The following is a 26,298-nucleotide window of genomic DNA, read 5'->3' as shown; positions in this document are numbered from 1 at the left end:
TTATATTAACAATTTGATGTGCCTGGTTTTAATTTATGATTTCATTTTTTAATTTGTTTTTATATTTTTATTAGATTGTTTGAATTTTTCGAGCATCTGTCAACAAATGGAATGGTACACAAATGAGTGTGTACAACTGCAGGATGGCGCCCAAATTACGAGCCCAAAACAACTCAGTTCCCCTCAATACCGTTGTCAGATAATAATATTTATGAAAATTCATTAAAACATTATACTTTCAGAATTAATAGGTAAGCAACTTGTTTCTTCAAAATAAAAATTGAGCGTCCTACTTTAGAGCAAGATATATGTCAAGCTAGTACCGTAGTGCTTTTACATCCCCAATAGATATAACTTATTTCTGGTATCCAGGCCGGACAGCGACTGTCATAATGGCAGCCAAATAAAAACAGCGACTGTTATGATAGCGACTTAACTTTTTGTACAGGAATGACAAAACAAAGTTAGGTTTAGCGTGTGAGGGATGGAAGGTGTGTGTGTGTGTTTGGGGGAGGGGGGGGGGGGGGAGAGTGCGTATGAGTGTACAAAAAGGTGAGTCGCTTTCATAACAGTCGCTGTTTTGATGCATTCGCCATTATGACAGTCGCTATTATGACAGTCGCTCACTTGATTACATCGCTATTATGACAGTCGCTAATTGGAACCCGAGCCCTTATTTCTGATCCTAACCTAGGTAGGTAGAAGAATGGTTGAAGATCCCATATTACATTAGCACCAAATAATGAGCTTACTTGTGAAATACTAGTATCTTTTTGTACAGAGGATTGAATTTTTTCATCTGCATTCGCACCAGACTTTTGCGATATATTTAATTTGAGTTGACAAACTTGTTCATGAAGATATTTGTTCTGTGAATGAAAAAAGAATATTATCATACCGGCATGCAAATAAAAAATCATTCTTTTTACTTTTCAATACAAATATCTTCAAAACCAAAAATGTAATCCTGTAATGATTTGTCTGACCTGGGACATGTTCAGTTAAGCACATTCCAACTATATACTTCGAACATGCTTATCTGCAGAAGTCTGACTTTGGTGAGACGAAACGCTACAGAAATATATTTGTGTTAGTGTACAGCAAGTTTATTGATAAAACAGTTATCTTTATTTTGCTATAGAATTTTTTTCACAAAACATTAGTATTCTTCTATTTCTTGGGAAATTCCCTTTTGTTAAACCTGCAAGTTTTACAGTAGTCTTTTTTTTAATTTTTTAAATCAGGGGTGTGCAGCCTGCGGAGAAAAGTCAATTTTGTATGGCATGCGACCCGCAAGATAAGTTTTTAATTTATTTTAATGTGGTATGTGCGAGTATTCAATCCCTTTGTGTTGCAAAGCCTATACCAGAGTCCAATTTATTATCTATGACATTACAATGGCTTTTTTGTGCCTGCAACTACCAGAAAGCCTATGTTAAATTAGGATGTGACTCATGGTTTCATCTAGTTATTTGTATCTGGCCCTCCTGTATTTAAGGTTGCACACCCCTCTATTAAATTATTATATATTATCTATATATCAACTAGCAAGGTATACCTTAAACAAACACGATTCAAATTTCTAATCTAAATATTTGCCAATGACCTATGTTCAGGAATGCCCAAAAAAATTTGAATGTTCAATTCGATTTGAATTTATTTTATTCAATATTTTCAACCATTAATTTTTAGAATAATTTGACATGTTTTGAACTAAGAAATTACAATTTTGAGCAATTCTAGCAGTATAACTAAACATTCCACCAATTAAATTCTGAATTCTGTAAAAATAGAGAAACCAATTAAACCATCAGTTATCCTAAATTTCGAGCATTTCTAAATTCAACTCATTGAATTTACATTTACATCCACATGTTCTATGTTAAATAGTTTAACACAGGGGTGGGCAATTACTTTTCTGAATAGGTCAAGTTCAGATAATAGACTTGATTACTGGGCCGAAGGCTCAAAACTCAAGTTTATTCACAACAGCTGGTCCATCAGCTAGACTGACGTTTATAAAACAATAAGAAGCACAATGGAACAATCGGGGTCATCGTGACATTTTTTTCAACAGAAATTTTGTATTTATAAAAACTATAGTCGTAATTTCCGCAGACACAAGTGGGCCAGATGAAACACTTCCACGGGCCAGATCCGGCCCCCGGGTCGTAATTTACCCACCCCTGGTTTCTTATTTCACATTCATATTATTTTAGATAGTATACAAAATAGCTGATTGAACTGTTTTGGCATCCTTGTATATATGTTACAACAAATCTTACTTCACGATTTGATTTCTCTAGTAGATCTTCAAGTTGCATTCCTCTTTCTAATGCTGTCTTTAATTTTTCTCGAACCTATGACAAATTGAGAAACAGCTTGTTAATAACATGATACAAAATTATTTATCACAATGAAATAATAAATAACATGAAGCTTGATAACAGATCTATTCCCTAAAGTTTTTTAACAATAATATCTTTTTATATCGTTTTTTATCTTATAATATGATCAAGAGACTAATGGCATGTTTGCACTCCAGTGCTAATGAAAGTGAGGGCCATAAAATACATCAACATACACATTCGAATTGTTACTAAAATAATATCACAAACTAAAAGTTTCTAATATGAAGTTATATTAACTCCACCAAATTTATCTTTCATGAAATTTTCACTAAATAAAATTATATCATAATCTTCAAAAATTTAAGTATTTATGTGAGTAATTTCTGGTAAGCCACCAGTTTGATATACCAGTAGATCTCACAGAAAAGAGGTTAGAGTTTTCACTTTCCACAATGGGTGCAATCGAATGATTTTATACAGAAAGGATATCATACCAAAATCTGGCATAATGAACTAACTGCACCGATTAGAATAATTTACTATTCGATTTAAAATGCCCAGTCCTATTTATTAGTCATTGGATATGCTTACTATCAAGAATTTCACTTTGCAGCAATAACATGAATTGAGATTTTGACATTGTTTATCTCACAGAAATATTGTTTGACACAAGCTATTAATAATACAGCAGCAAAGTTGCAGTAGCCAGACCTTGCCTCCTTGACTGTGATATGTTAAGGAGACTCTCATATCATTTTGAAACTGTTCCATAATCAATCTGTACTTGTTTTCAAAATCCTAATAACAGCGTCAAATTTAAAATATAATGTTTATATTGTCTGTGTGTTCTCACCAATTGGGTTAAAAGCCTGTGCTAATATTTTGCAATAATAATTAATTGTTTTCAATTAACATAATTCCTAGGTTATGATAATTTAATAAAACAGTGGTTCCCAAAGTTGATTGACCAGGGGGCAAAATTAGAAGCGAAAGAATATTCGCGAGTCAGGAGAGGGGAGCGACTGCAAGGGCGCAAAATCGTATGTAACCCTAATACCCCTTTGTATAATTAAGATATCGATATAATTGAATTGTTACGAAAATACACATGCTTGAATTGAGATATAACAATTGGAGGTATCTAAAACGCAAAAAAGTAAAACATGGAGTGTTCAAAAGTTCGGCGGGACATATTAAATCGTTACGTGGGTCGTAATTGGCCCGCGGGTTGCAGTTTGGGAACCACTGTATATAATGTTATGTTAGATAGTGAAAACTAGACAAAAATATACTTATCATGAAATTAGAGTTGTACAATTGCACTATTGCATGCATATTTCCACGCTAAGGTGTTTACATTATGACAAATATAATAATAGAAAGTCTTTCTATATCTAAGTCATTAGAATGATGAACATTCAAGAGATCACAACATGCAACATTCACCTTCTCATCGAGAGCTTTATGATGTTCAAAAAGTGATTTGAGAGCTTTCAAAACCTCAACTTCACTTGACACACCGGTACTTTGTTGCTGCTGCCGTTTGACGACTGTCATACGAAGGGAGCGCTCATGACGAGATACCAACGCTTCAAGATGTTCCAGCAGCAACTGAATAAATTTAACAAAAACTTGAGCATTGAATTATTCTCACTTTCTATTCTATACGAAATTGGTCTGATAACTGAGTAAACACATCTAATATATCCATCAATAAACTGTACAATTAATGATATGTGATAAAGATTGCTAGCTTTTTTAGTTATGAGCCAAATTGGGTATCAATGTACCAGGGGTGTGGAGTTTACACCCGAATCCGTGCCAATCAAAAAATGGCTTTGGCTGTGGCTTCTGAGTGATAACAATTTTGACTCCAGCTCTCTCTCCAGACTTCAATAAAATCTAAATTTGATAGCTTAACGACTAACATATTAGGTTCATGAAACTCATGATATCGAAAAAATGAATGACATCAAGCAGAGTTACTTGTTGTCACAGAGGTATCAGAATTTTCAAAAAGGAAAGGGTTTACAATCAGAATCGAAAATTATCATGCAAAGGCTCTTTAAACAGTCACTACAATTACGCAAACCACTTATTACAAAATTTTTTTTTATTGATAACAATGGCGCTTGCCGCGCCACCTCATATAAACATCAAAATTGATTCAGTACTTATCATGAGAATACAAATACATAGATACCCGTGTATTATTTCTTTCAGCTTTTAATTCAGAAATTTCTTCCTCATGTTCTAAAATTCTATCACGAGATTGATTGAGCTCTTTAGACATAGCAGCATAATCCTGATAAAGAATGCATACATTGCAGATGAATAAAGCATCTAAGTTCAAACTTAAGAATATAATAGTACATCATTGATAGGTTTGATTTTTAAACGCTAATTAATACAAATTTTTAAGTTATTTTAATCACATATTAGACTATTGAATGGGCGGAATCAAAATAAAATGCTTTAGTTTGGAGAAAATTTCAGATTCAAACTCCAGTTCTTAACTCTGTAAAACTTTGACGTATGTATGCAAATTCTCCCTTTTTCCATTGGGAATGCCTAGTCAACCGAAGTTCTGTTGAATTCTTCTCGCAGAAAAAACAAAAGTATAATTTAGCTTTTGTTCACTTATCAGCAAGTAGCAGTCCGATGCGTCAACAGCAACAATAGGCAATAATAGATAAGAAAGGCTCTTCCTGTTTTATACTGTTGTTTATTAACCTTTTTGGATTAAAACCTATAAGTAAAAAAACTACTTACAGATGGCATCGAATTGGTCAGTTGTCTGTTGAGAAAGTCTCTTTCATGTGAAACCTCTTCCAATTTCGCTTTTGAATCTTCAAGTTCATCTTTCGTTTTCTAAAGAATTAGCATGAATACAAGATTAATTAATTATTACAAAATCTATCAATGTCAAATATATTGTGATATGTGTAAAAAACGCAACGGCCATCGCACCACTGATTACATTGATTGAGTTTCTCAGTTTGAATCCAGCGAGAAAGAAGTATGTGTGAGAAGATTACTTGATTCCTCCCTGTCATAAGGTGGTTCATATATAATCACTGGTCAGTTACGACTTTCTCCAGGTATCCGCATATCAAACAATTGACTAGTAACTATTACCATACTAGGCATCAAACTGGATGAGAGGCCAAAATTTGGGTACTCCCGAAGTATGTGAACCAAGATGGCGTACACCAGAATGTAGTATGTGTACCAGGTTAGGGTTAGGCCATAATTTCAGGTACAAATACTACGAGAGTCACTTGGCTACTCCCCGAACTCGTGATAGAACTAAAATAAGAAAAATTGGAATAAAATTATTGCCCAACCCTAACCTGGTATGCATACTACGTTCCGGTGTCTGCCATCTTAGTTCACATACTCCGGGAGTACCAAAGTTTGTCCTATTGTTGAGCTGTCATATTATTTTCAGTTTCCCCGAAAAAGTATGTTGAAAGGAAAAATTTCAAAAAAAGATGCCAACTTCAATTTATTGTTTCTTGAAAAAATATATTTTTTCTAATAGAATTTATTTCGAGTTTGGTTAAGGCTACAGATTACAAATGTTTAATATGACAAAACCCCAGTATCTCTGATGCATCTTGCATTTTACCTGTAAAGTATCAAGAAGTTTATCTCTTTCATCCAGTATGGTTACCATCATATTTTCCATGTTTGTCTGAATAGAAAGAAAAATGTAAAGTGTAAAATTCACTAAAACAAATTTGTTGAAAGCAAGGTCACACACACATTCATTCAGAAGTAGAGAAGGTCATCTCTGTGCAAAGTTACAGCGACTACAGGAATGTTAAGATTTCCTGAAACTACGAAGATTATGATGGTGCATAACGCACAAACATATGCCGATTGGCACAAGACTTCGAACAGTTCAATTCAGTGGGTTCATTGAAAAGATATCGGGAAGTAAAAAAGTATTTGGTATTTGTCAAGGGGTGGGTATACTGACTTGTTAGTTTTCCAGGAGGGACAAGTACAAAAAGTCCAGAACGCCACAGTAGATTATCATATCAGTAAAATAATCAGTGAAGTGAAATTTTGTCAATAAAGAAGAAATCAATAGGACATTTCAACATCATTTAGTGATTACATCTTCAAAAAACAAACTTTTAACAACAGACAATCCGAAGAAAAATTCAACAAAATCTATTTTAAAAACACAGGACATTAGCAAACAAACATATTAATTCACAAAAAAACAAATCATCAAAATTAATCATGAAAAATAGGAACGGTTTACCATAACAAAATAAACAAAATTACAATTTAATTTGAGAAAATAATCAACATATTATCAAGAAGCAAAATATTGGAATATCATTCTTACTTGATCTTCTTCGCCATCACTGTTATAAGAGCCGGCCCGACTGATTTTATCTTCTGAAATTGTGGGCATAACATCGCACATCATTTTGATATGTTTTTGAAATGTACCGATATCCCAAATGAAAATAAACTGGGTGCATTTGCATCTGTTGACTATTATTACCTACACAACAGCATAAAAGAAGTCGATAGTACTGGCTTGTAATCACATTATATGGAGATACAAATAAAAATAGAGTTTAGCTAGTATCTGTTCAGAAAAAAAAGCATTTACCGTAGATCAGGGATGTGCAAGGTTTTTGGACTATGGACTAAAAATTTTGCTCACTCAGACTAGCGGGCCATCTAAGTGTGACGTAATAATTTAGCTATTAATTTCAACGAATCTTGGTGCAGAAAAGAAATGCAAAACAACAGATCATTAGAAACTCTCGGGAAACGATAGACAGTTTTATATAGTAGGCCTAAATGCAGAATTGGTTGAAAAGCAGAAATTTCTCGCAGCATCAGACGGGTCAGATTGAATCACCCAACAGGCCGGATTTGTCCCGCGGTCCATGTCAAACATAGATAAAATACTAAATTTGAAACATACTGTACCAATATACAGTACAGCACACTATCCAAATTCCAAGAATTTCCCTTCATTTGGCTCAATAAAACAAACACTCCATGTGTCTCACAAACGAGGGGCTTCTGGGACCACGTCAGATGCTTCATATCGCACCATGCTTGTCTCAATAATATTCTAAATTAATCGTGGCCGTTACATGACCAAAATTGCCGTTTTTTGCTAAAAACTCTTGAATGCTACGGTAAAATATTTTTTCCTTCGGTAAATCTGAATATTCTTTCCCAAGGAATTCAATGATGACGTTACTAGATTGCGCTTTTTTGTAGTATTTTGTGCAACTTCATTATACTGTATTATTACCGATATTGAATGACAACAATGTCCAGACGCCTCCCAAAGGAGGGGTGTCTGATCATCTGTAAAATGGGTTTCTCTGAAACGGGACAATGTCACCCGATTTGTATAGTGTGCCATACTGATATAGGCTAGTATTTCTTGATAATATTTTAAATTGCAATTTGAGATATTTTGCACTATTATCATAACCAAATTCTTGAAACTTTTGAATGTTGATGATTATCTGATGATTTTGGCCAAAATGCTTAAACGTCTACAAATAAAACCTTTTCTATATCAATGCAATTCAGTTTTAAGCTCATGTGCAAAATCTAATATATGGTAAAATTACAAACTTTCAGATTTTATCCATTGTCGCATGAAAATGATACAAGATAAAAGAGAAATTCATGAATTAGTTTTATTCAATTTTTACAATTCTGCAATTTTTGATTTTTTTTTTTTGATGAGATAATTTGAAAAATCACTAATTCGGGCAGTTCAAGTCTACCGTTATAACCTAAAAGTTCTTTAAATTTGTTCAATATTCAAATCATCGAAAATGCATCGACTTCTATGGGTTCTCTGTTGAACATCGTCCAATTTAGAATATATCATGATATTCCATATTTTAGAATGTAGTTGGAATGGTAAATTATTTGATTTCGGCTCTCCATTTTATATTTGTATTCACATGCAGAAATAAACAAATATATACCGATATATATAACATTATCCAGTAAATCTGTAAATTGAATGTATCGTACAGGCCCACAAACGTCATGAACACGCTGTGACTATATCATTTATAGAAAGGTTTAGTCTAAAATAATAAAATTGATCAAATAACTTATAATCCAAGGTATCAGTAATAAATTAACATTTCTTGAGTTTGACGCCCACTCACTGCTGCACTGACTTAAAAATATAAAAAAAATAATATTACGGTGTCAAATGCGATTCGCTTGAAAACTGGAAAAGGAGCGTATGGGCGACAACGATCAGACTCATTAGAAATATTTCATTAATATCCCAGGATCCTGTGAGGATGAAACTTCTGGTCCAAAACCTGAAAACGTCCATGGACTGAAACATCAGTCAAGCTGTCAGTCTGTCGGCACAGACTAATAAAGTTACTGTGCTATTACCGGTACCGGTACTGCCCTAGTCTAATGACTCACCTGCCCTAAGACTGCAAAACGGTGAACACCTTCATTAAAAGTTTTAGACTAGCCCTATTTCACGCTGAATCTCTGGACTACAAGACTAGGTAGGTTCTGGCCTTCTGGGCTAAACTGACTAACAGACTAAAGACTGAAAGATGACGAGTAAACGGTATATATTGAAAATAGGAATCATTATTTTATCAAACGACCAGAATAAACACCGGTAGTGAAGTCCCATATTAACGAATGGGTACCTGTACCAAGTTAGTTAACTTATTCCTGATATGTATGAAGGCTATACAATAAGCGAAAAATCGGGGCAGCAGGAGGCCCTTAAGAAGCTGAAAACAGCCAAATTAGGTAGTAGATGTGAGCGGAGTCTGAACGTAAAGCTGTTTTTAATCGATATTTCATTTAATCCCGCTGCAATAGTGGAACTTTCCCCGTGTGGTTAAGATCGGGAAGATTGAAAAATTTGTAAAGGTTAAAAATGAACGGGTTGAATGAAAATTTGCGAATTGTTCTGGGTCTCTGAGTTTAACACTGATGTTATGATTTATTGAATTTTACTTCTGTCGTAGGCTTTCTTCGAATTATTTGATATGTTTGTTTCCGAACCCTTATACACTATTGTCCTTTTTATATTTTTTTGTGGTAATAAAATTCATATATATATATATAGATAGAGAGAGTGAGAGCGGCATTTTACATCTACGACCTTTTCAAATTAGACTTTCGCATTCTTTTTTTTCAAATAAAAAATAAATGAATTCAAATGACTGAACTAAGTTGTTGATAGAGCAATATTGGAAAAATCGAGCCCTGGTCTAGTGAAGTTGAAAAGACGAATAGAAGAAATGGGACAACAAATACCTTCCAATAAATTCAAAATGAAATAGAGCCATAAAGCATTGTTACCGGTAACACAAATCTCCAAATACCAAATCAATGAATCAGAGGTAGTAATTTAAATTGACTACAAATTTGCATGCAAGCAAACTATCAGGTATTCGAATAGATTTTGATTTTAGGCGTAAAGGGCAATCATAAAAATGAGAGTAAAGTGAGAAACTAAATGCTATGTCTATCGTCGGATGCGAAATTTGATGATGAACTCCACGAAAAAGACTGCTTGTACAGCACAGGTTTTAAAAAGCACATGAATTTCAATTGCTACTGTTCAAACTGAAGTTGGAGGCCAGGGCTTGGAATGTTTTTGGTATATTTAACTTTGTTGGTTGTTGTTCACATTTACGCTGCTACTATTTCTCGGCGGTGTGCTAAGCGTTAGGAAAACGTGCCCCCACTGCATCTCTGATGACCTTGCGTGGGTTCGCAGGTTCGAATCCCATGCGGGGATGATTATGTGCGATGGAATTGCTGGACTCCTCGCCGCCGTAGGGTGGTTCACGTAACCGCTGGTCGGTTACGGCTTCCTCCACCATCAAGTCCATGCTTCCGAAAACAAATAACTGGCTAACTAATCCCATACCCGACCTGGACTGGTAACCGGACGAGAGGCCGTGGTTCGCCATATGATTAAGCCATCTTATCGGCTTTCCTCTCCCCATGGATAAATATGTAAATCCCATCCTATTATTGTTGTTTAGCGTACAGTCAACTATTAGTCTTGTGCGTTCAAAATCACATCAATTACCACATGCTATGTACCGCTTGTTTATTCGAGTGGACTACATTACTGTTATGTTTTTGTATACACTATAGTAGAAATTGTATTTTAAAACTCCACACTCATGTACTCACGTCCGAATTGTCTTTCGATTTTTTATCTTTCTAAAACGTGTATTGTAGTTTGGGGTTAGTGAGCACGTGTATCAGCACGTCGAACATGTTTTTGGATTTTCCCTACTCTCTTGAGTTTTTGTATATACAGATATGCGTTTGTTTTGTGATATGTATTGTTTATTTGTTTTGTTGTTACGAATAAACTTACTTACTCAGGTCATGGTGGGTTTGCACGAGGGTTCAGACGTTCGTCGTGAAATGGAAACCCACGCAATAACTGCTGGACTGAATAAAGTGATGAACTTAGACACTGTTTTGTGGTTTTGTTCCACGTAGTTTGAACTCTTGTAGACCTATGCACTTATTGTTGTTATCGAGTCTACGCAAATAACTGGCTAACTAACCCCATTTCCACCATTAGGATTCCTCTCCACGGGATAAATATATTTGTCTGGTCTTCGCGCGATACAAAATACCGTGTTTACCCGAAATTAAGACCTAGCCTGAATTTTAAAAATAATTTTAATATGAGCCCTTTCCTTAAAATAAGACCAGGTACATAGCGAAATTTTCTTTCGACCCAATCGATGATTAATCTGAAACGTATGAGAGAGGAAAAGGTTCAAATACCTGAGGTAACGTGAGAATCACGCCACGACCGTATGGTTTACGTCAATATTGGCCATTTCGTGATATCAATAATATTATACGTGTCAGATAAAATAGTCCGAATAGGCAACACCCAAAATAAAGGGAGGTTCAGAGTGCTGCAGGTGCCACGGTAACAAGATGTTGCTACATAGGCCGCGAGCCGAGGCCATTTATCTTTCAGTTTCGTAGCGCACATAAGATAACTACCTGAAAATGATTTTAAAATGTTTGACTATTCAACAGACTTATACTACTATATAGGCCACAGCATATTTGGAAATAATAATTAATGGCTGTTTCTGTAATGCACGGTTGTGTGAAAGAGAAGAAAATAATCAATTTTACTAATGTCGGTTGGTCTAAATCTAAATTCATAGAGTCGACAAGAACCTGGGAAGCAATGAAAAGTTATGCCGGAGTGGAAAGAAGTAGCATTGGAAACGATTGAGAGGTGAGAAATCAAGTTGTAGACAGACAGTTGATGTTTTAAAATATAGTCTATAGTCCATATTCATACTGTCATAGGGCATTTCAGACTGTGATATATCAAAATTTAGTGTACTAGATATAGTATAGTAATGATATGCAAACACTGCTGCACTGTGGTACATGCAATGAGCATATATACGCTCATTGAGTACACCAGATAAAATGCATTATGTATTCAAGGTATTAGTTAGTATTTAGTGTTATTTTTACACTCATGATGTTCCAAATATGATTTTCTTCCTCATTTTAGATACTGTACTACAAAAGAAAACGGCAATGTTCCACCAATCCGACCTATCGCAGGCTCTAATTCCTGCTTTTATCAGTGCTATAAAATGGATTAAACAAAAAGTCTTGAAGCGTAAAGGTATACGAGAATCATAATAGTTGCAAACAGCTTAGATGGGCTATTCATATTGAAATACTTTAGCACTTTTCTGCAATTGTAACTGCCCATCAAACTCATGTTGGAGACTTCATTGAGGTTGTCAATTCATTTTTTTCTCAACTATGAAGATCTTTTGAGATTAACGAGGCATTAATAAATAAAGCTGAGGAATTTGTTTGTTCACTGTATGAATAGGATATGGAGAATGTAAATGATACCAGGGCACGTCTATTCAACACTGGCAAACATAAGGATTAAACTCTCCACCTAACAATGATTCACTGAAGAAGCATGTGGCCCTCAAATCAGTTCTTGAGTTGGCAAACTGCAAGTGTAAGAAAAATAGTCCAAATAATTTATGCAAGTGTGCCAAAATCAACTTAAATTGCACAGATTTTTGTTTTTGTATTGACTGCAAAAATCACAGTACACTTATTGAGGAAAAGTCGATTTTCGAGATAGTGGATTTCGAAAACAATTCAGAAGAAAGTGAATTAGATATTGCAGTTGATTTATTAAGTATCATTTATTTGTTTTTTTTCGGACATTTGTTAGTGTCGTAGTCCTGTTTCTAGAAATAATATTGCCTTTGTTCAAATACATAACCACATAAACTAAAAAAAGACTAATTGTAATATTTCTGTTCACTATGTTTTGTACATATTGTACTTTCATTTAATTTTCTTGACTTTTCCGGTAAATTTCTGAGTGAGAAATAACTGATATATTTGTGTTTTCGTGCTCACGATGTTAATTTGTGATTTCATTGCTTAAAAATAAATACGTTTGATAGCTTCTATAAAATGGATGTAATTTTTTATGCTGTTCTTGTTGTAAACTGCTTGTGGTTATTACATAAAATTTATTCGCTAATGTGAATCAGCGTTGTTGGTGTCGTTGCTTTCGAGGTCACCCTCGACTCCTGTCACACAAAGTATTTTTTGTTGTTGGTTACATGTATGCCATATTTTTCGTAATCTACCTAATAAATTATGATTGACTGAGGAAGTCCGATTTTGGTCAGGCAAAACATTACAGGAATACATTTGTGTTAGTGTGCTGTAGGGCTCTCGAATTGCATAGTTCTTATGTATGTGTTGTAAACTTATGGTTATTGAATATTCAATTTCGCACCAGGATTGTGGAACAAGCTGTAATGGGTTCAGTATGTTCATTTTCACACAAAACTGAAGAATTTATTTAGTTACCAGATGTGCGCTACGAAACTCATTTTCTGGGCGTTTTCAAGGCTTCGCCTCACGGCCCATATCCGTGGTAAGGATCTACAAGTGTTTAATAACTTACTTATACATTTTTCAACAACGTCTTAGCATAACTTAACTAATAATAACTAATATAACGATCAGTAGAGGTTGCGCGAGACTAACTCCCAATCCTTTCTCTATGCCTTTGCGCTAGTGGATCCGTATGCATGTAATGCAAGGATGCTGTAGCAGGAATAAAATACCATAATATGCAATTCAAGAGTCCTGCTGCACACTAACACAAATATATTTCTGTAACGTTTCGTCTGACTAAAATCAGACTTCCTCAGACAAGCAGTTTACAAGAAACAGGAATAAAATACCATAATATGCAATTCAAGAGTCCTGCTGCACACTAACACAAATATATTTCTGTAACGTTTCGTCTGACCAAAATCAGACTTCCTCAGACAAGCAGTTTACAACAAGTTTGTTCGGGGCGGCTGCCCCTTCCGCCCCCCTCTAGGCACGCCACTGTAGAGGAAGCCGTAACCGACCAGCGGTTACGTAAACCACCCTACGGCGGCGAGGAGTCCAGCAATCCTCTCGCACATGATCATCCCGCATTGGATTCGAACCTGCGAAGGGTAATCAGAGATGCGGTGGCGAGCGTATCCCTAACGCTTAGCACGATGCGCCACACCGCCGAGCCCGACTCAAAGATTCCAGATTAGTTGTTTATTGTACGGCAACTTCAATATAACAGTCAAACAGATTAAACAAAACATCACTAGAGAACAGACAACACAACCGACCGCCAGCGTGGCAGCCGGAGAAAGAAAGCGAAAGACACAGTTTTCCTCTCACGTGTAGTGAGTGGTCGGAGTCTACATCCAACAAAACAGCATTGAATAAGGGTCAACATGCAGTCTATAAACATATAAATATATATTCACTCAATATAAACGCGGACGCTATGGTCCGCGACACAGGTACACGTCACATCTACTAACACCATTTTACCAGCGGTAAACGACACTGCAACAGGCCAACCCGTCTCTGTCATGCTTGTTCCCCGATTTTTCAGCAAAGCGATCTCCATGTTCTGAGGCCTTACCGTAAGCAAACCGATGCGCTGAGCTTAGCGTTTCTGACCACGTGAATTGCTGTGGCATTGGAACCTGATTTGATTTTTATCTGAAGCTTTAAGTCTTTGAACCTTCATGCCCATATTATGTTGTTAGCCTTGCTCTCTTATTTTAAACCAATTAGGGGATTTGTTACTCAATGAAACCATTTTGATAAGTTTGATTCTACATTACTTTCAAGAACATCGATTTTGTTTACCATCAAGAAGACTGACATACAAAGGTCTCGTATCGCTGTACTGCCGTAGTCTACTACTGCCTGAGACTGTCAGACGGTGAACACCTTCATTAATTGAACGCGTTCGTGTGTCCTCCGCAAATTTTTCATTAGCTGCGATGGTTGCAATTTTGTTTCGCATCTAGAAAATTGCACAGTATGCGGCGTCATCTTTTTCTAAATGCTACTCCCAAATACAATCTTGGCCTACCTTTGTTATGTTGCACCAAGAACGAAAACGCCGGCAAAATACATGGTTGGACAACCATGCATCCATTATCGATTCCATTCTCCGTATAAAAACCATTCAAAACAGTTTTGGTTCAGACAGATATTCAATCATTTGTGTGCCATTTTTCGTGGTTTCTCGTGTTATTTGTCGGTTTTCGGTTGTATTTTGTTTCAAAAATCAGTTGTAAATCAAATACATAACTTGATTGTCATCTTGACTTTTTAATGATCTTTAGTTTGGTTCTAATATTCAAAAATTCCCGGAAAAGCTGCGATGGACTAGACTAAAAATAGCTATTAGTACATATAAACGTCATGGGGTTTTATATGTTTATAAAAAAAAAATGGTGGTTTCAAACAGGTAAGCTAGTTTGTAAGCGCCAACTCCACAAGACGCTTCAAAATAAACGTAAAAAATTATAGGTCTAGTAATCTAGTTAATACGAACGGGACAGCAAGCATGTTAATAAAACAAATTCCTTCATAAGTTTTCCTACAATTCAGATATTTGTGGTTTCAGAATTGCGGAATGAATGATAAATATTATGCTACATGCATTGTATATAAAGAATTACTTGACGACCACATTTCCTTGTGTATTTCTCAATCATGGCCACCTGTTGGCACAATCTAATTTCACAAGGATTTTCTATAACGATGGCGTTTTCTCATGTCTCAGAGTATAAATCTGTTTATGGAGTTGAAATAAATATAGTCGGTTGAACACGTTATCTGTCAAATAAATATTTCTTCTCTTCATATTTAGATAAATTCGGGCACGTAAGCAGTGTCTGTAAGGAGTTAAAACGCACGAGCGGAAGTCACGCGACTGAGAGTTTTTATCGGTTGATAATCAGCAGACTCTCGGCTGGCATTAACATCTATTATAGAGGGCTTTTATGCGCCAAAGCTTTTGTCATCAAACGGAATTATTAGGAGTAGGAAGTCGGAGTCAAAATGATTCCTGCCTGGCGTCCGAACCAAAACTTTTTCAAACCGTAGTCGACTGTAAATTATTTTCAACTCCGGGGCCCTGATCCTGATAAAAAAATATACCCCAGCAGTTCATTTCAGGCGTATCGCGAGAATGGTACCCTTATTTTTGCTTTTATGTTTGTGGCATAGGCTAGCTCTTGTTATCAAAAAAAAATCACAGTTTACTAGGTTCCATACATCTACTTTTACCCATGCATGTACAACTCCTCAGAAGTCAAATAAGCCTACAATAAGATTGTAATGCCAAATGTTTGTGAATCGCAGATCGTAACAACAGATAACGAAATACGCTTAAAACCTTAACGCATGTATATGTGATATTGTGATCTAACCAAATTGACCAAGAAAGTTTAAGTAAAGAACGATGATGGGAAATACGTCATCAACCTTCTTCGCATCAAACGTTTCTTGAAAATAATCATGAAGTAAATGAAATCGGGCAACAACGACCTTGTTTCACGCAAATAACATGCTCTATTAGCAATACCTGGTGAAATGTATTAAAATACACAGTAAATATCTTTATGTTCTCGCTACAAGAGTAAGGCCCAATTTGTTGTTATTGATCACGTGATCAATATGGTCACCGTCAAAACTTTCAAGTTCGAATAAAAGGTAAATAATCTTATTCTCAACGAAAACTCGTTTTATCTATTGTTAAAATGTCTCGGTGAGATCTTTTGTTAATATATAATCTTTTTGTTTTCGTGATAAAAATAATCGTAACGAATTCCGGAATCGCTTGTTTATCCGTGTTTTTTCTTTGTCGATAGTCTATTCATGCTTCCCAATAGGCAATTCAAATGCTTGAAACTTTAACAAACGAGGGGGGACGATTAGTCGTCAAACCATTTATTTCACAAACGACGCCTTTTTTAGTCAGTGAGACTTTTATTGGTACTTAATATTCATATGCTTACTATAGAAATTACCGTAACACTCTGTTTGGCTTTCTACAGAATTTGATATATATTTCATTAGTATAAATAGGGTACATCCATTGAATTTAAAAATAAAATATCTTATTCCCCGAAAGATCGGAGGCATCCGCTTTGCTGGGCGTCTTTAAGTCAGCGTATTTAACAAACTAAGAAATCGCTTACACCTCCTTGACATTTTCGATCTTTCATTGCAAGTTCTCAATGTCTATTTTATTGTTTATAAGTCAGTTCATCTAACTAGCACGGCTGGCGGATATGACTGGTCGTATTTATATCGGTTACCGGGGATGCCATAGCTGAGATAAAAAAAAACTCTACCGAATGTCATATATATGAAAGTACGTACAGTACTTAATTATATATTAGGTACTTAATTTATATGATAAAAAAAATTTGGGTAAAATACCTAGCCTCAAAAAACTCATGGATAGTTTAATAAAAACGTGTTCATTTTTCCATTTTCAATTTTGACCAGGAAATGCCTTCCCAACTCGCTGTCGGGTACGGGAGTGGTGTTACCGTTAAATCGCATACTGAAAACATCGTTTGTGTATCAATATTTGCATACTTATTTCGCTGACCTATGTGTATGGAAATTGATGTGGGTATAGTTGAAGTTCATGGGTGTTTCCCATTCGTAAATGTGAACCGTCTCTGCATCGGCCTTCATTATGTCAACGATTGAATTTTAATCAAGATAGATGGGTACACACATCAAATGATTTGTGGGCATAGAAATATCGTCTGTTACAAGTTACGGGTCACTGCCAATGCTCCAACAAGATGTACAGACTTTGTGTCTCTGACGCACGCTATGTTTATGCTGATTTTTTGTTTAGTATAGATTGCTCGCACAGATTTTCAAATGTGCCCGATTGTTTCGATGAATCAAATCCTCCTAATTACCGAAATATTTCAATTATTAATAACGGTTCATGATACAAGGCGACACCATAACTAAATATACAGTCGAGGTACGCGAAGAACGCATTTCTGCAAACAATCTCGTTATCGTTTTTGTTTGTCTTTGTTATGCTTTGTACCAAATAAGGAAAGTGTGAATGATTTTATATTATATCGGCATGATCTCTAGGTAAACATATATATTCCGTGTATTATATTTCAGACTATGTTCAAAGACGCATCGAAGTGCTGACGTTGAAAATACTTATCAGTACTTAGTATACGAGGAACATAGTGCCAGGAAAAGGTATGAAGTTTTAGACAGTATCCTAATTTGGAAAATGAGAAATCAATCGGCCGTTGCTCTTGCCAGTTTATTTGAAATCCGCAAAATTTTCATAATGTTTTTAATTTTATTCAGCAGTCGTATAAGTTAAAACAGTTGTGAAAAACGTCATACTGCGCCATATAAGCCGCGTGAACAAATCTTTTAATATAACATCTCCATATTGGTGGCGTTTGTGAATGCGTGGGATGGGGTGACTCACCCTTCGACATTTTATATTTGGGCTCGTTTTTCATAACATTTTATCACAAGCTATTCTCATAAGGTTATTGTATGTTGAGTTGATGTATTAATCTTTGTTTGTCTCTCCACCTCGTAGCATACTAGGACCCAATTCAACAGATTACAACAGCCTTGATATAAATATTATGAATATGGCGTTTATCCATATAAGTCTAAAGTAATCATTGATATTCAGTGTCATAAGACTCGTAACATAGCGTAAGAGATACCCCGAGATCGGTTGATTGCAGTTACAATACAAATATACGCCGTTTTGTTTGAAGAACTAATTTCGGCACCAAATAAGGCAAGCAGATCGCGATTGGCAAACATTTTGGATCGCCACGTTGTGTATATACGTTATATGTATTCGATACCGCCCAATCAATTTAAAGGGTTCCAGGCTCGGGTATGGAGACTCCGCATCTAGACCTAATGTCGCGATAAAGTTGGGAAAAGATAAGTCGTAATTTTCAACAAGAACTATAGATTGAGGAAGATAGATTGTGCGTTTATATCGCGTTCGAAACCAATTTTTAAGGATAGTCGTAAACGAAATTATTTACATATATATAGATATAATTTAATGAAAAGGAATGAATGGCCTAGCTTTTAAACATTTAACCCTGAAACAATAAATACGATATAGAGCAAATTAAAAATGAAAGAGATGTTAAAAACTTAACAACAGAAAATTCCTGACGAATAAAACTTTCGATCAATACCTGTGCTTTTTGGGTTAAAAGACTTTTTTAATCACAGTTTAAGCATAATTCATTAGTTTAGAAAACAATACATAATTAAAAAAATGGATGAAGATGTTGCTGCTCTCGTTGTTGATAATGGATCCGGAATGTGCAAGGCTGGTTTCGCCGGAGACGATGCACCCAGGGCTGTGTTCCCGTCCATCGTCGGACGACCAAGACATCAGGTATGATGTCTTGCAAATAATATGACGATTTTATGCTATAACAAGTATAACATTTATATACTTCTTTTATAGGGCGTAATGGTCGGAATGGGACAAAAAGACAGTTATGTAGGCGATGAAGCTCAAAGCAAAAGAGGAATCCTAACACTCAAATATCCAATCGAACACGGAATTGTCACCAACTGGGATGACATGGAAAAGATCTGGCATCATACTTTCTACAACGAACTCCGCGTAGCACCCGAAGAACACCCGGTTCTTCTTACCGAAGCTCCATTAAATCCAAAAGCCAACCGTGAAAAGATGACTCAAATTATGTTCGAAACTTTCAATACCCCCGCAATGTACGTCAATATTCAAGCTGTACTTTCACTCTACGCATCTGGAAGAACCACAGGTTAGAAGAATCCTTCCTCCTTGTCAAATTTATTGAACATACCCAATTTCCCAGTGTCTAAGAAAAGAATAGAATCACAGAATACACAACGACACTGCGATGATACGTTCACTGTAGTAACATATCATACATGTCCTGTATCGGGTAGTAATAATTGGTCTAATTAACACCTATGCAATATAATAAATCGATGGAAAAATGGGAAACATTTTTACTAATACAAGGGCGCTTATGGCCCACTATAAAGTAGGCCCAGATAAGTATTTGGGCGATTCGTTACAGTCAGCAAATATCGTTTGGGCATGACTTAAATATATATTTTTTTCAGGTATTGTTATGGATTCCGGTGATGGCGTTTCACACACTGTACCCATCTACGAAGGATACGCTCTACCCCATGCTATCTTCCGCCTGGATTTGGCTGGACGTGATTTGACAGATTATTTGATGAAAATTCTGACCGAACGCGGACATTCTTTCACGACAACAGGTAGGTAACAGCATTTGAAGGATATGTGATTTCAGAAAGTGAAATGTCAAAATATGTTCTTTCAAATCTTATTTCGACCTGCACTGGATAGCACATGAAGCCGAATTGTGGCCAAGCAGACGTTCAATTTTGGTTTAGTTTAATATTGAAGCGGAATCGCTGACAGAAAATGTGCTATCGGGACGAATTTATAGTTCATTATAGTTCGTAGTAAATTATAGATATAAAGCAGGTTATACCGACACACCTAATGTGAGATAATTGCACATGACGTTATGAATAAACCCACGAGATAGCGACCGGAGACCGCCGACTTCAACCTCGCTTTCGTGAGATATCGCGTAACAAAGTGTCTAACAGGCAGACAAACAAACAAATACCTATCAACATACTTACCGATCAAGATCGAATCAGTAATCATATTGTTGCTGTAATACTTTTCCTGCAGGGTCATACACTGACTCCTATTCCTATTTGCCTGCAACGTACCACTTTTTCTGATACGCTCTTTTTTGTAGAATACTTATTGACTATTCAGCGTTATTACTGAAAAATTAATTAAATTGTCATCACATATGGCACTTCATTGACACATAATTATATTTTATTCATAGCTGAACGTGAGATTGTTCGTGATATCAAAGAAAAGTTATGCTACGTCGGTCTTGACTTCGAACAAGAAATGCAAACTGCTGGCACCAGCAGTTCAATCGAAAAAAGTTACGAACTTCCAGACGGACAAGTCATCACCATCGGAAACGAAAGATTCAGATGCCCAGAAGCCTTGTTCCAACCATCCTTCTTGGGAATGGAAAACGCTGGAATTCACGAAACCACATACAACTCCATCATGAAATGTGATGTCGACATTCGTAAGGACTTGTACGCAAATACCGTCTTGTCTGGTGGAACCACCATGTACCCTGGTATCGCCGACCGTATGCAGAAAGAAATTTCCAATCTAGCACCTAGTACAATGAAGATCAAGATCATCGCTCCACCCGAAAGAAAATACTCCGTATGGATCGGAGGATCTATCCTTGCCTCACTTTCAACCTTCCAACAGATGTGGATCTCCAAACAAGAATATGACGAATCTGGCCCTTCAATCGTACACAGAAAATGTTTCTAATTCTTTATATTATGGAAAGAAAAAATAATCTAATCAATAATTGAATATTTTACCACTTTTTATGCAATTATAGAGCGTCAACGGTCATTCTTTTATGTCTGTAATTATCATTTTATGCCAGATATTGTCTTTTTAATATTTTCGAGAAATGCCGACATAATATAAATATCGAATTTAATTGAAATTTTGAACTTGAAAATTTTCACAATTGAATGGATGCATTTCAGCTATTGTGGTTTGAAACATTTAGCCTACTAACACTAACTACATCGGTTAGCAAACCAATCGGCATCTTAGTCCTTCCCAGTAATAAGAATGTTAATGTTTAATTATTCAAAAAAATAGAAAAAAAAAGTAAATGTTTTTGCGACGAAACAGGTAGGAATAGATCAGAAAATAGATAAATGAGCGATTTAACAACTCGAATAAACCACTTTATAACGCAGCGATACCATTAGTCGCACAGTTTGATCGATGCAAGTTAAGTCAGGGTATCGCTGGAGAATAAGGGTGGAATTTAATTCATTTAAAACATGCGAGTACAAATTTATTAACAGGTTTTTCATAATATAAATAGGCAAAGACCAAAGTTTCGTTTGAAATGACAAGTGAAGTTTTGTTATTATGTAGTTAACGAAATAGAAGAGAGTAGTAGACAATAGTGTTAGAAAGACCAAGACAACAATCGACTCGACTTTTTTTTCACATTGCTCCGACTGCTGCCATAAATTCCTTCTTAACGTTCCGATCTATCAAAACGTCTGTAAAAAAGGCACGTAATCCCTAGTTGATTATAGTATTATCAATCTCTGAATCATAAGACTATCGTATAAATGAAATTTTCTCATTAGTCAAAATCAATATTTTGCATCAACTGTTTTAGTCCATTAAAGCTTAAAGACGGCGGCGGCGTTGAAGGGAAATGGGGTCTTTGTTGTAAGTAATCTGAGTCTATTTTAAAAGTCAGTAACGTATCAAAATAGCATATATATATACAAAGAGTATTGGCTTTTTGAATTTGATGCTAATACTTTTGTAAGTGTATGTTATAAGTTTAGGGTGTAGCCTACTCAGATGTGGCCTATTTTCAGATGCGGGCATAGAGCCCTTTGAGTATGAGTAAAAAAATACAAATTGTATAGTCTATCTTTGATAATTAAAGCAAATGTTTTGGTTTCGAATCAGAGTTTTAAATTGAAAATTCGTATCGTATTCTCAACGCTACGTTTGTCACTATGTCCTTGATTTCAGAAACAAAAGTGAAATGCATAAATGTGAGTCACATCGACAGTAGGACTTCCATCTCCAACGTTAAACCAAAGTTATTGCGAAAGTTCGTGCATTGCTACAAAAATGTAATACAAGATTGATTTTTATTATAATTTCTACGTGATGAATCGCATTCTATGATTTAATAATATTCTAGAGACATGATCAGAACTATTTTCGAATCCCAAGTCACGTCTCTCTATTATGGCTGGGAATGGTTAACCGGTTAACCGATTTTAGATGGGTAAGGGTTACGATTTATTTTACCGTTAACTAATATCTCAGGTACAAATCATCTTTATAGTGTACAATTCCTTCAAAAATGATGGCGTCATCACAAATTTATCTTAGAACATCCCTAACTGTATTGGTAAGGGCTCAATAAATGGGGAAAATAATTGAAGTACCAATATTGCTGAATATGAAAATGTCACACCGATAAATTCAGAATCGATTTTCGGTCGAAATATATTGTTTACGATTTTATTGCAAAATCGTATATTCAATGTCATCCAACAAGTGCGCAGTTGCTGCCGTTTTTTTTATGATATCTCCAGGTAGAATTTTCACATCGAACAGTGAAAATTTGTCACATAAATGACATTTAATAACGGAATCGGGTTTTACTAAAATACCACCGCTGCATATCTCTTGCAGCAGAGCGCTCATGAAACTATCTCGATTCGTGAATAATTTTGAGCGATAGCGGGATAAGATCAAGCTAAACGTCTTTGTAATCATTGTGACGGAACAAGCTACAATTATGATTCATTACGTGAAACGTCACGCCGCGGGCAACCGGTCAATTTTACCCGGTTAACGGTTAAAGTGTTTTCCCTGAAATTCCCAGCCCTACTCTCTATAGCGATTGAAAGAGGCGAATCGAGTCTTCCTAACACATCAGAAGCAAGAGAAGATGAAATCCATAATAGGGTGTCTGGTTCAAAACTGTATTATCTAATTTACATTCAATAATAGAAAAAAGGGATTCAGAGAGTTCAGTCTTTCATCTTATTTTTCTTTTATTTAAGGCGCAAATCAAACGAATAACTGACAGTTTCCAAATCAGTTTTGTGATGCCAGTGTCGCCTTGCTCCAATTACTGCCATAGATTCTTTTTCAACTTAGTGGGCATAACGATCGTTTTGCATTATTTTTGGACACCTAGTGGAAAAGTTAAAAAGTCGCCCTTCTCTTTGATTACTGGACCAATTTCTTCAAAATTTTCAGTGGTTAGATGGAATTTTTTTCTAAAAGGGTATTGCTTTTATTCATTTCAATTATTTCTGTTAGCACTGTGGGATTCGTTTTTTGACACGTAATGGATTTGTTTTAATGCTGGCACTCTTCTTCTTGTTCTTTTGATCACGTGCTCATTGAACGTCTGTGGTTCCTGTGTAACGTAATTCTTGCTTTGCTAAGATTTGTTCATGGGGAATGGGGAACAGCGCGTACTTGATGTTATATTACAGTAGTACCTCGGATCGCTGGTGTTACTACAGTTGTGAGTCGGACCATCTTGCAATTTCAATTCCTGTCACAAGACAGGAACTTCTACAGATAGGGCAGTTCCGGTACCATAACACAGCGCGGTGACACTGAACTAACTCGTAACTGTCTCGTAGAAGAGGGGCTTGCACTCACTGTTATAAATAATATATTTTATTGTTGGGGCTTTCTTAGAATCGGTAAACTGTGCCATACTGAGTAAGACACTGTAACATAGCCATGTAGCTGCTTCACTGTTCAGTTTCATTCAGGATATCCTATATATATAGGTGCAATGGTGATAAAATATTTCGTTTCGTTTTGCGTGTCCATATATTTGAGCATGGATCTCTTGTTTCTAATTCCAAGCGAGCAAAGAATCGGACTTAGAGAAATATGTAAATTAGATACTGAATTTTGAGCAGTCATGTATGTTATTTATGGTTTAAGAATATTTATGTTTCGCTGTTTCGAAAATATGGATACATGGCAAGGTTTTTTTTGAAGAATTTTTAACACTTACGACTAAAAATTTTGAATGAATGATGAAAATGTACTCCGGGTACATGTACATGATAAAAATAATAACTTAAATAAAACATAAAAATGCGATTTTTGTAGCGATTTTGTTGGAAATGCGGCCACAAAGTCGAGCTTATTGGCAGCGGTAAAATTTTTTGTATGCGTGTGTGCAGTTATCTGCATATTAATTACTCATTCGTTTTTATGTATAACGTTATTGCCGATCAGTCGATCGTGAGCTTTTTTGAAGATTTTAGTCAATCGCAAGAGAGCAGGTTGGTTCATAATCATCAGGCAAGTATGTACATAATTTAATGCTGCTCGTCGAAAAGTTCTACAAGGAATTTAAAGGCAAAATGAATTACCACTATATATATAAATATGAAACTTCCTGCATTGAAGACTTTTCATAACACAAATAAAAATTGAAATAGGAGCAAAATCACATCATTTTACATTAGCTAATTTGAATTTTTGCATTCAAAAAGTTCCAATAAAATTTATTTGAACCTTTTCATTGGTTGTTGTTGCAACAGAGATATGACAAGAATTGCGCAAAGGTTCTTGATCTGTGACACATTTTTTTAATGATCTACTGGTTGCTTGTTGAAACAAAGCTGCTATTTTCAACACAACATCTATCTGAGATATTTGACGCATCATCTGTCGTGAGTGAAACCATATCAGCAAAATGTACGGAAGGTAAATAATGTTCTCAGTGTACCAGGTAAAAACAACTTGTTATGGAATTCCAATGTCTAAACAACAGTTCCATCTTAAAAATAAGAGGTAATGCATAATTGCATTTCATAACCAGCTCAGTTAAATGGAAACTGCTGCGGAACGTACACTTCCACCTGAAGCACGAATTATATATATATATATATTTATATATTCTGCAGAACTTTGCGCCTGTAAAACCATAATAGTTTCGTAACAACACATTTGCAACCACGAACTATTGAACCCGGGACATTTGCACTTGCATACTTTTGCACACAGCGAAATTTTCACCCACGGACATTTGCAGCCATCGACATTTGCGCATTTTGCCCATTTGTCCGTGACGGCAAATGCCAGTGGGTGCAAAATGATACAGGTACAAATGTCCTGAGTGCAGTTCACGGGTACAATGCACGTGGGTGCAAAAATAATGGAACCTAGGAGTTACATGTGTTTTTGTAGTTAAAATCTAAAGCTGTGTAGTTAAGCTTGAAAGGAAAAATCCAGAATGAGTTGCGCATCCTGAAATAGTTACATTATTTTTTCGTTTTGTACTCTTTCTGTGAGTTGAATTTATTGCGAAAAACTGGTTCCACTGCAAGAAACAAGTTTTTCATAAACATTTTCTGTATTTTTCGAAGTATTCTCCTTTTGATACTTCACTAAATAGTTCCACATTTGTGCTGCTATAGTTTCAAATGCTGTTTTAAAGTTAATTATTAGATATGCCTCAATAAAAACTTCCGCTGTTTGAACATATGGATGTGGGATTTGACTTTGTGTGGTAACTGTTAACTAATACATAGCTTGTTCGAAACCTACAATCTCACCTGCTATTTTCGATAGCTGTTTGCTAAATAGACTTAATCACAGAATATAAATTGTTGACGACGACAATATTGTAGGAACGAAACCTCTGCTTGCATAATATATATACAAACTGTGAATCAAAATAAAAGGAAGTTTTTCTTGCCTAATTTATGAGAATTAGACATACAACAACATATAATACAAATAGTATGAAAATATTCTGAATATAAGTGAAAATTAGAGCAGTTCTGAAGAGAAAAGATG

At 35.5% G+C, this 26,298-nt stretch overlaps 2 protein-coding genes across 4 annotated transcripts in view; one reads left to right on the top strand and one right to left on the bottom strand.

Moving 5' to 3' along the window:
• LOC120343567 (liprin-alpha-1-like) overlaps positions 1–6,959 on the bottom strand; it is a 39,112-nt gene extending 32,153 nt beyond the window's left edge. For all 3 annotated transcript variants that reach the window (XM_078110457.1, XM_078110458.1, XM_078110459.1), the window contains exons 1-7: positions 6,715–6,959; positions 5,983–6,048; positions 5,124–5,222; positions 4,555–4,656; positions 3,798–3,962; positions 2,286–2,360; positions 753–869 (exon numbers count right to left, since the gene is read on the bottom strand). In XM_078110457.1, coding sequence (XP_077966583.1) covers positions 753–869; positions 2,286–2,360; positions 3,798–3,962; positions 4,555–4,656; positions 5,124–5,222; positions 5,983–6,048; positions 6,715–6,798 — 708 coding nt within the window. In that variant the 5' untranslated portion in view covers positions 6,799–6,959. The remainder of the gene's footprint in view (positions 1–752; positions 870–2,285; positions 2,361–3,797; positions 3,963–4,554; positions 4,657–5,123; positions 5,223–5,982; positions 6,049–6,714) is intronic.
• A 12,074-nt stretch (positions 6,960–19,033) lies between these two features.
• Positions 19,034–21,406, top strand: LOC120342146 (actin, cytoplasmic 1-like). Its single transcript, XM_039410844.2, has 4 exons — positions 19,034–19,203; positions 19,276–19,600; positions 19,929–20,090; positions 20,705–21,406. Exons 1-4 carry the CDS (start codon positions 19,081–19,083, stop codon positions 21,220–21,222), a joined length of 1,128 nt encoding a protein of 375 aa, XP_039266778.1. The 5' UTR covers positions 19,034–19,080; the 3' UTR covers positions 21,223–21,406.
• The last annotated feature ends 4,892 nt before the right edge of the window (positions 21,407–26,298 follow it).

Source organism: Styela clava, chromosome 3, assembly GCF_964204865.1.
Source record: "Styela clava chromosome 3, kaStyClav1.hap1.2, whole genome shotgun sequence".
Classification (NCBI taxonomy): domain Eukaryota; kingdom Metazoa; phylum Chordata; class Ascidiacea; order Stolidobranchia; family Styelidae; genus Styela; species Styela clava.
The sequence above is the reverse complement of the archived record's forward strand: the minus strand, read 5'-3'. Positions and strand labels throughout refer to the sequence as shown.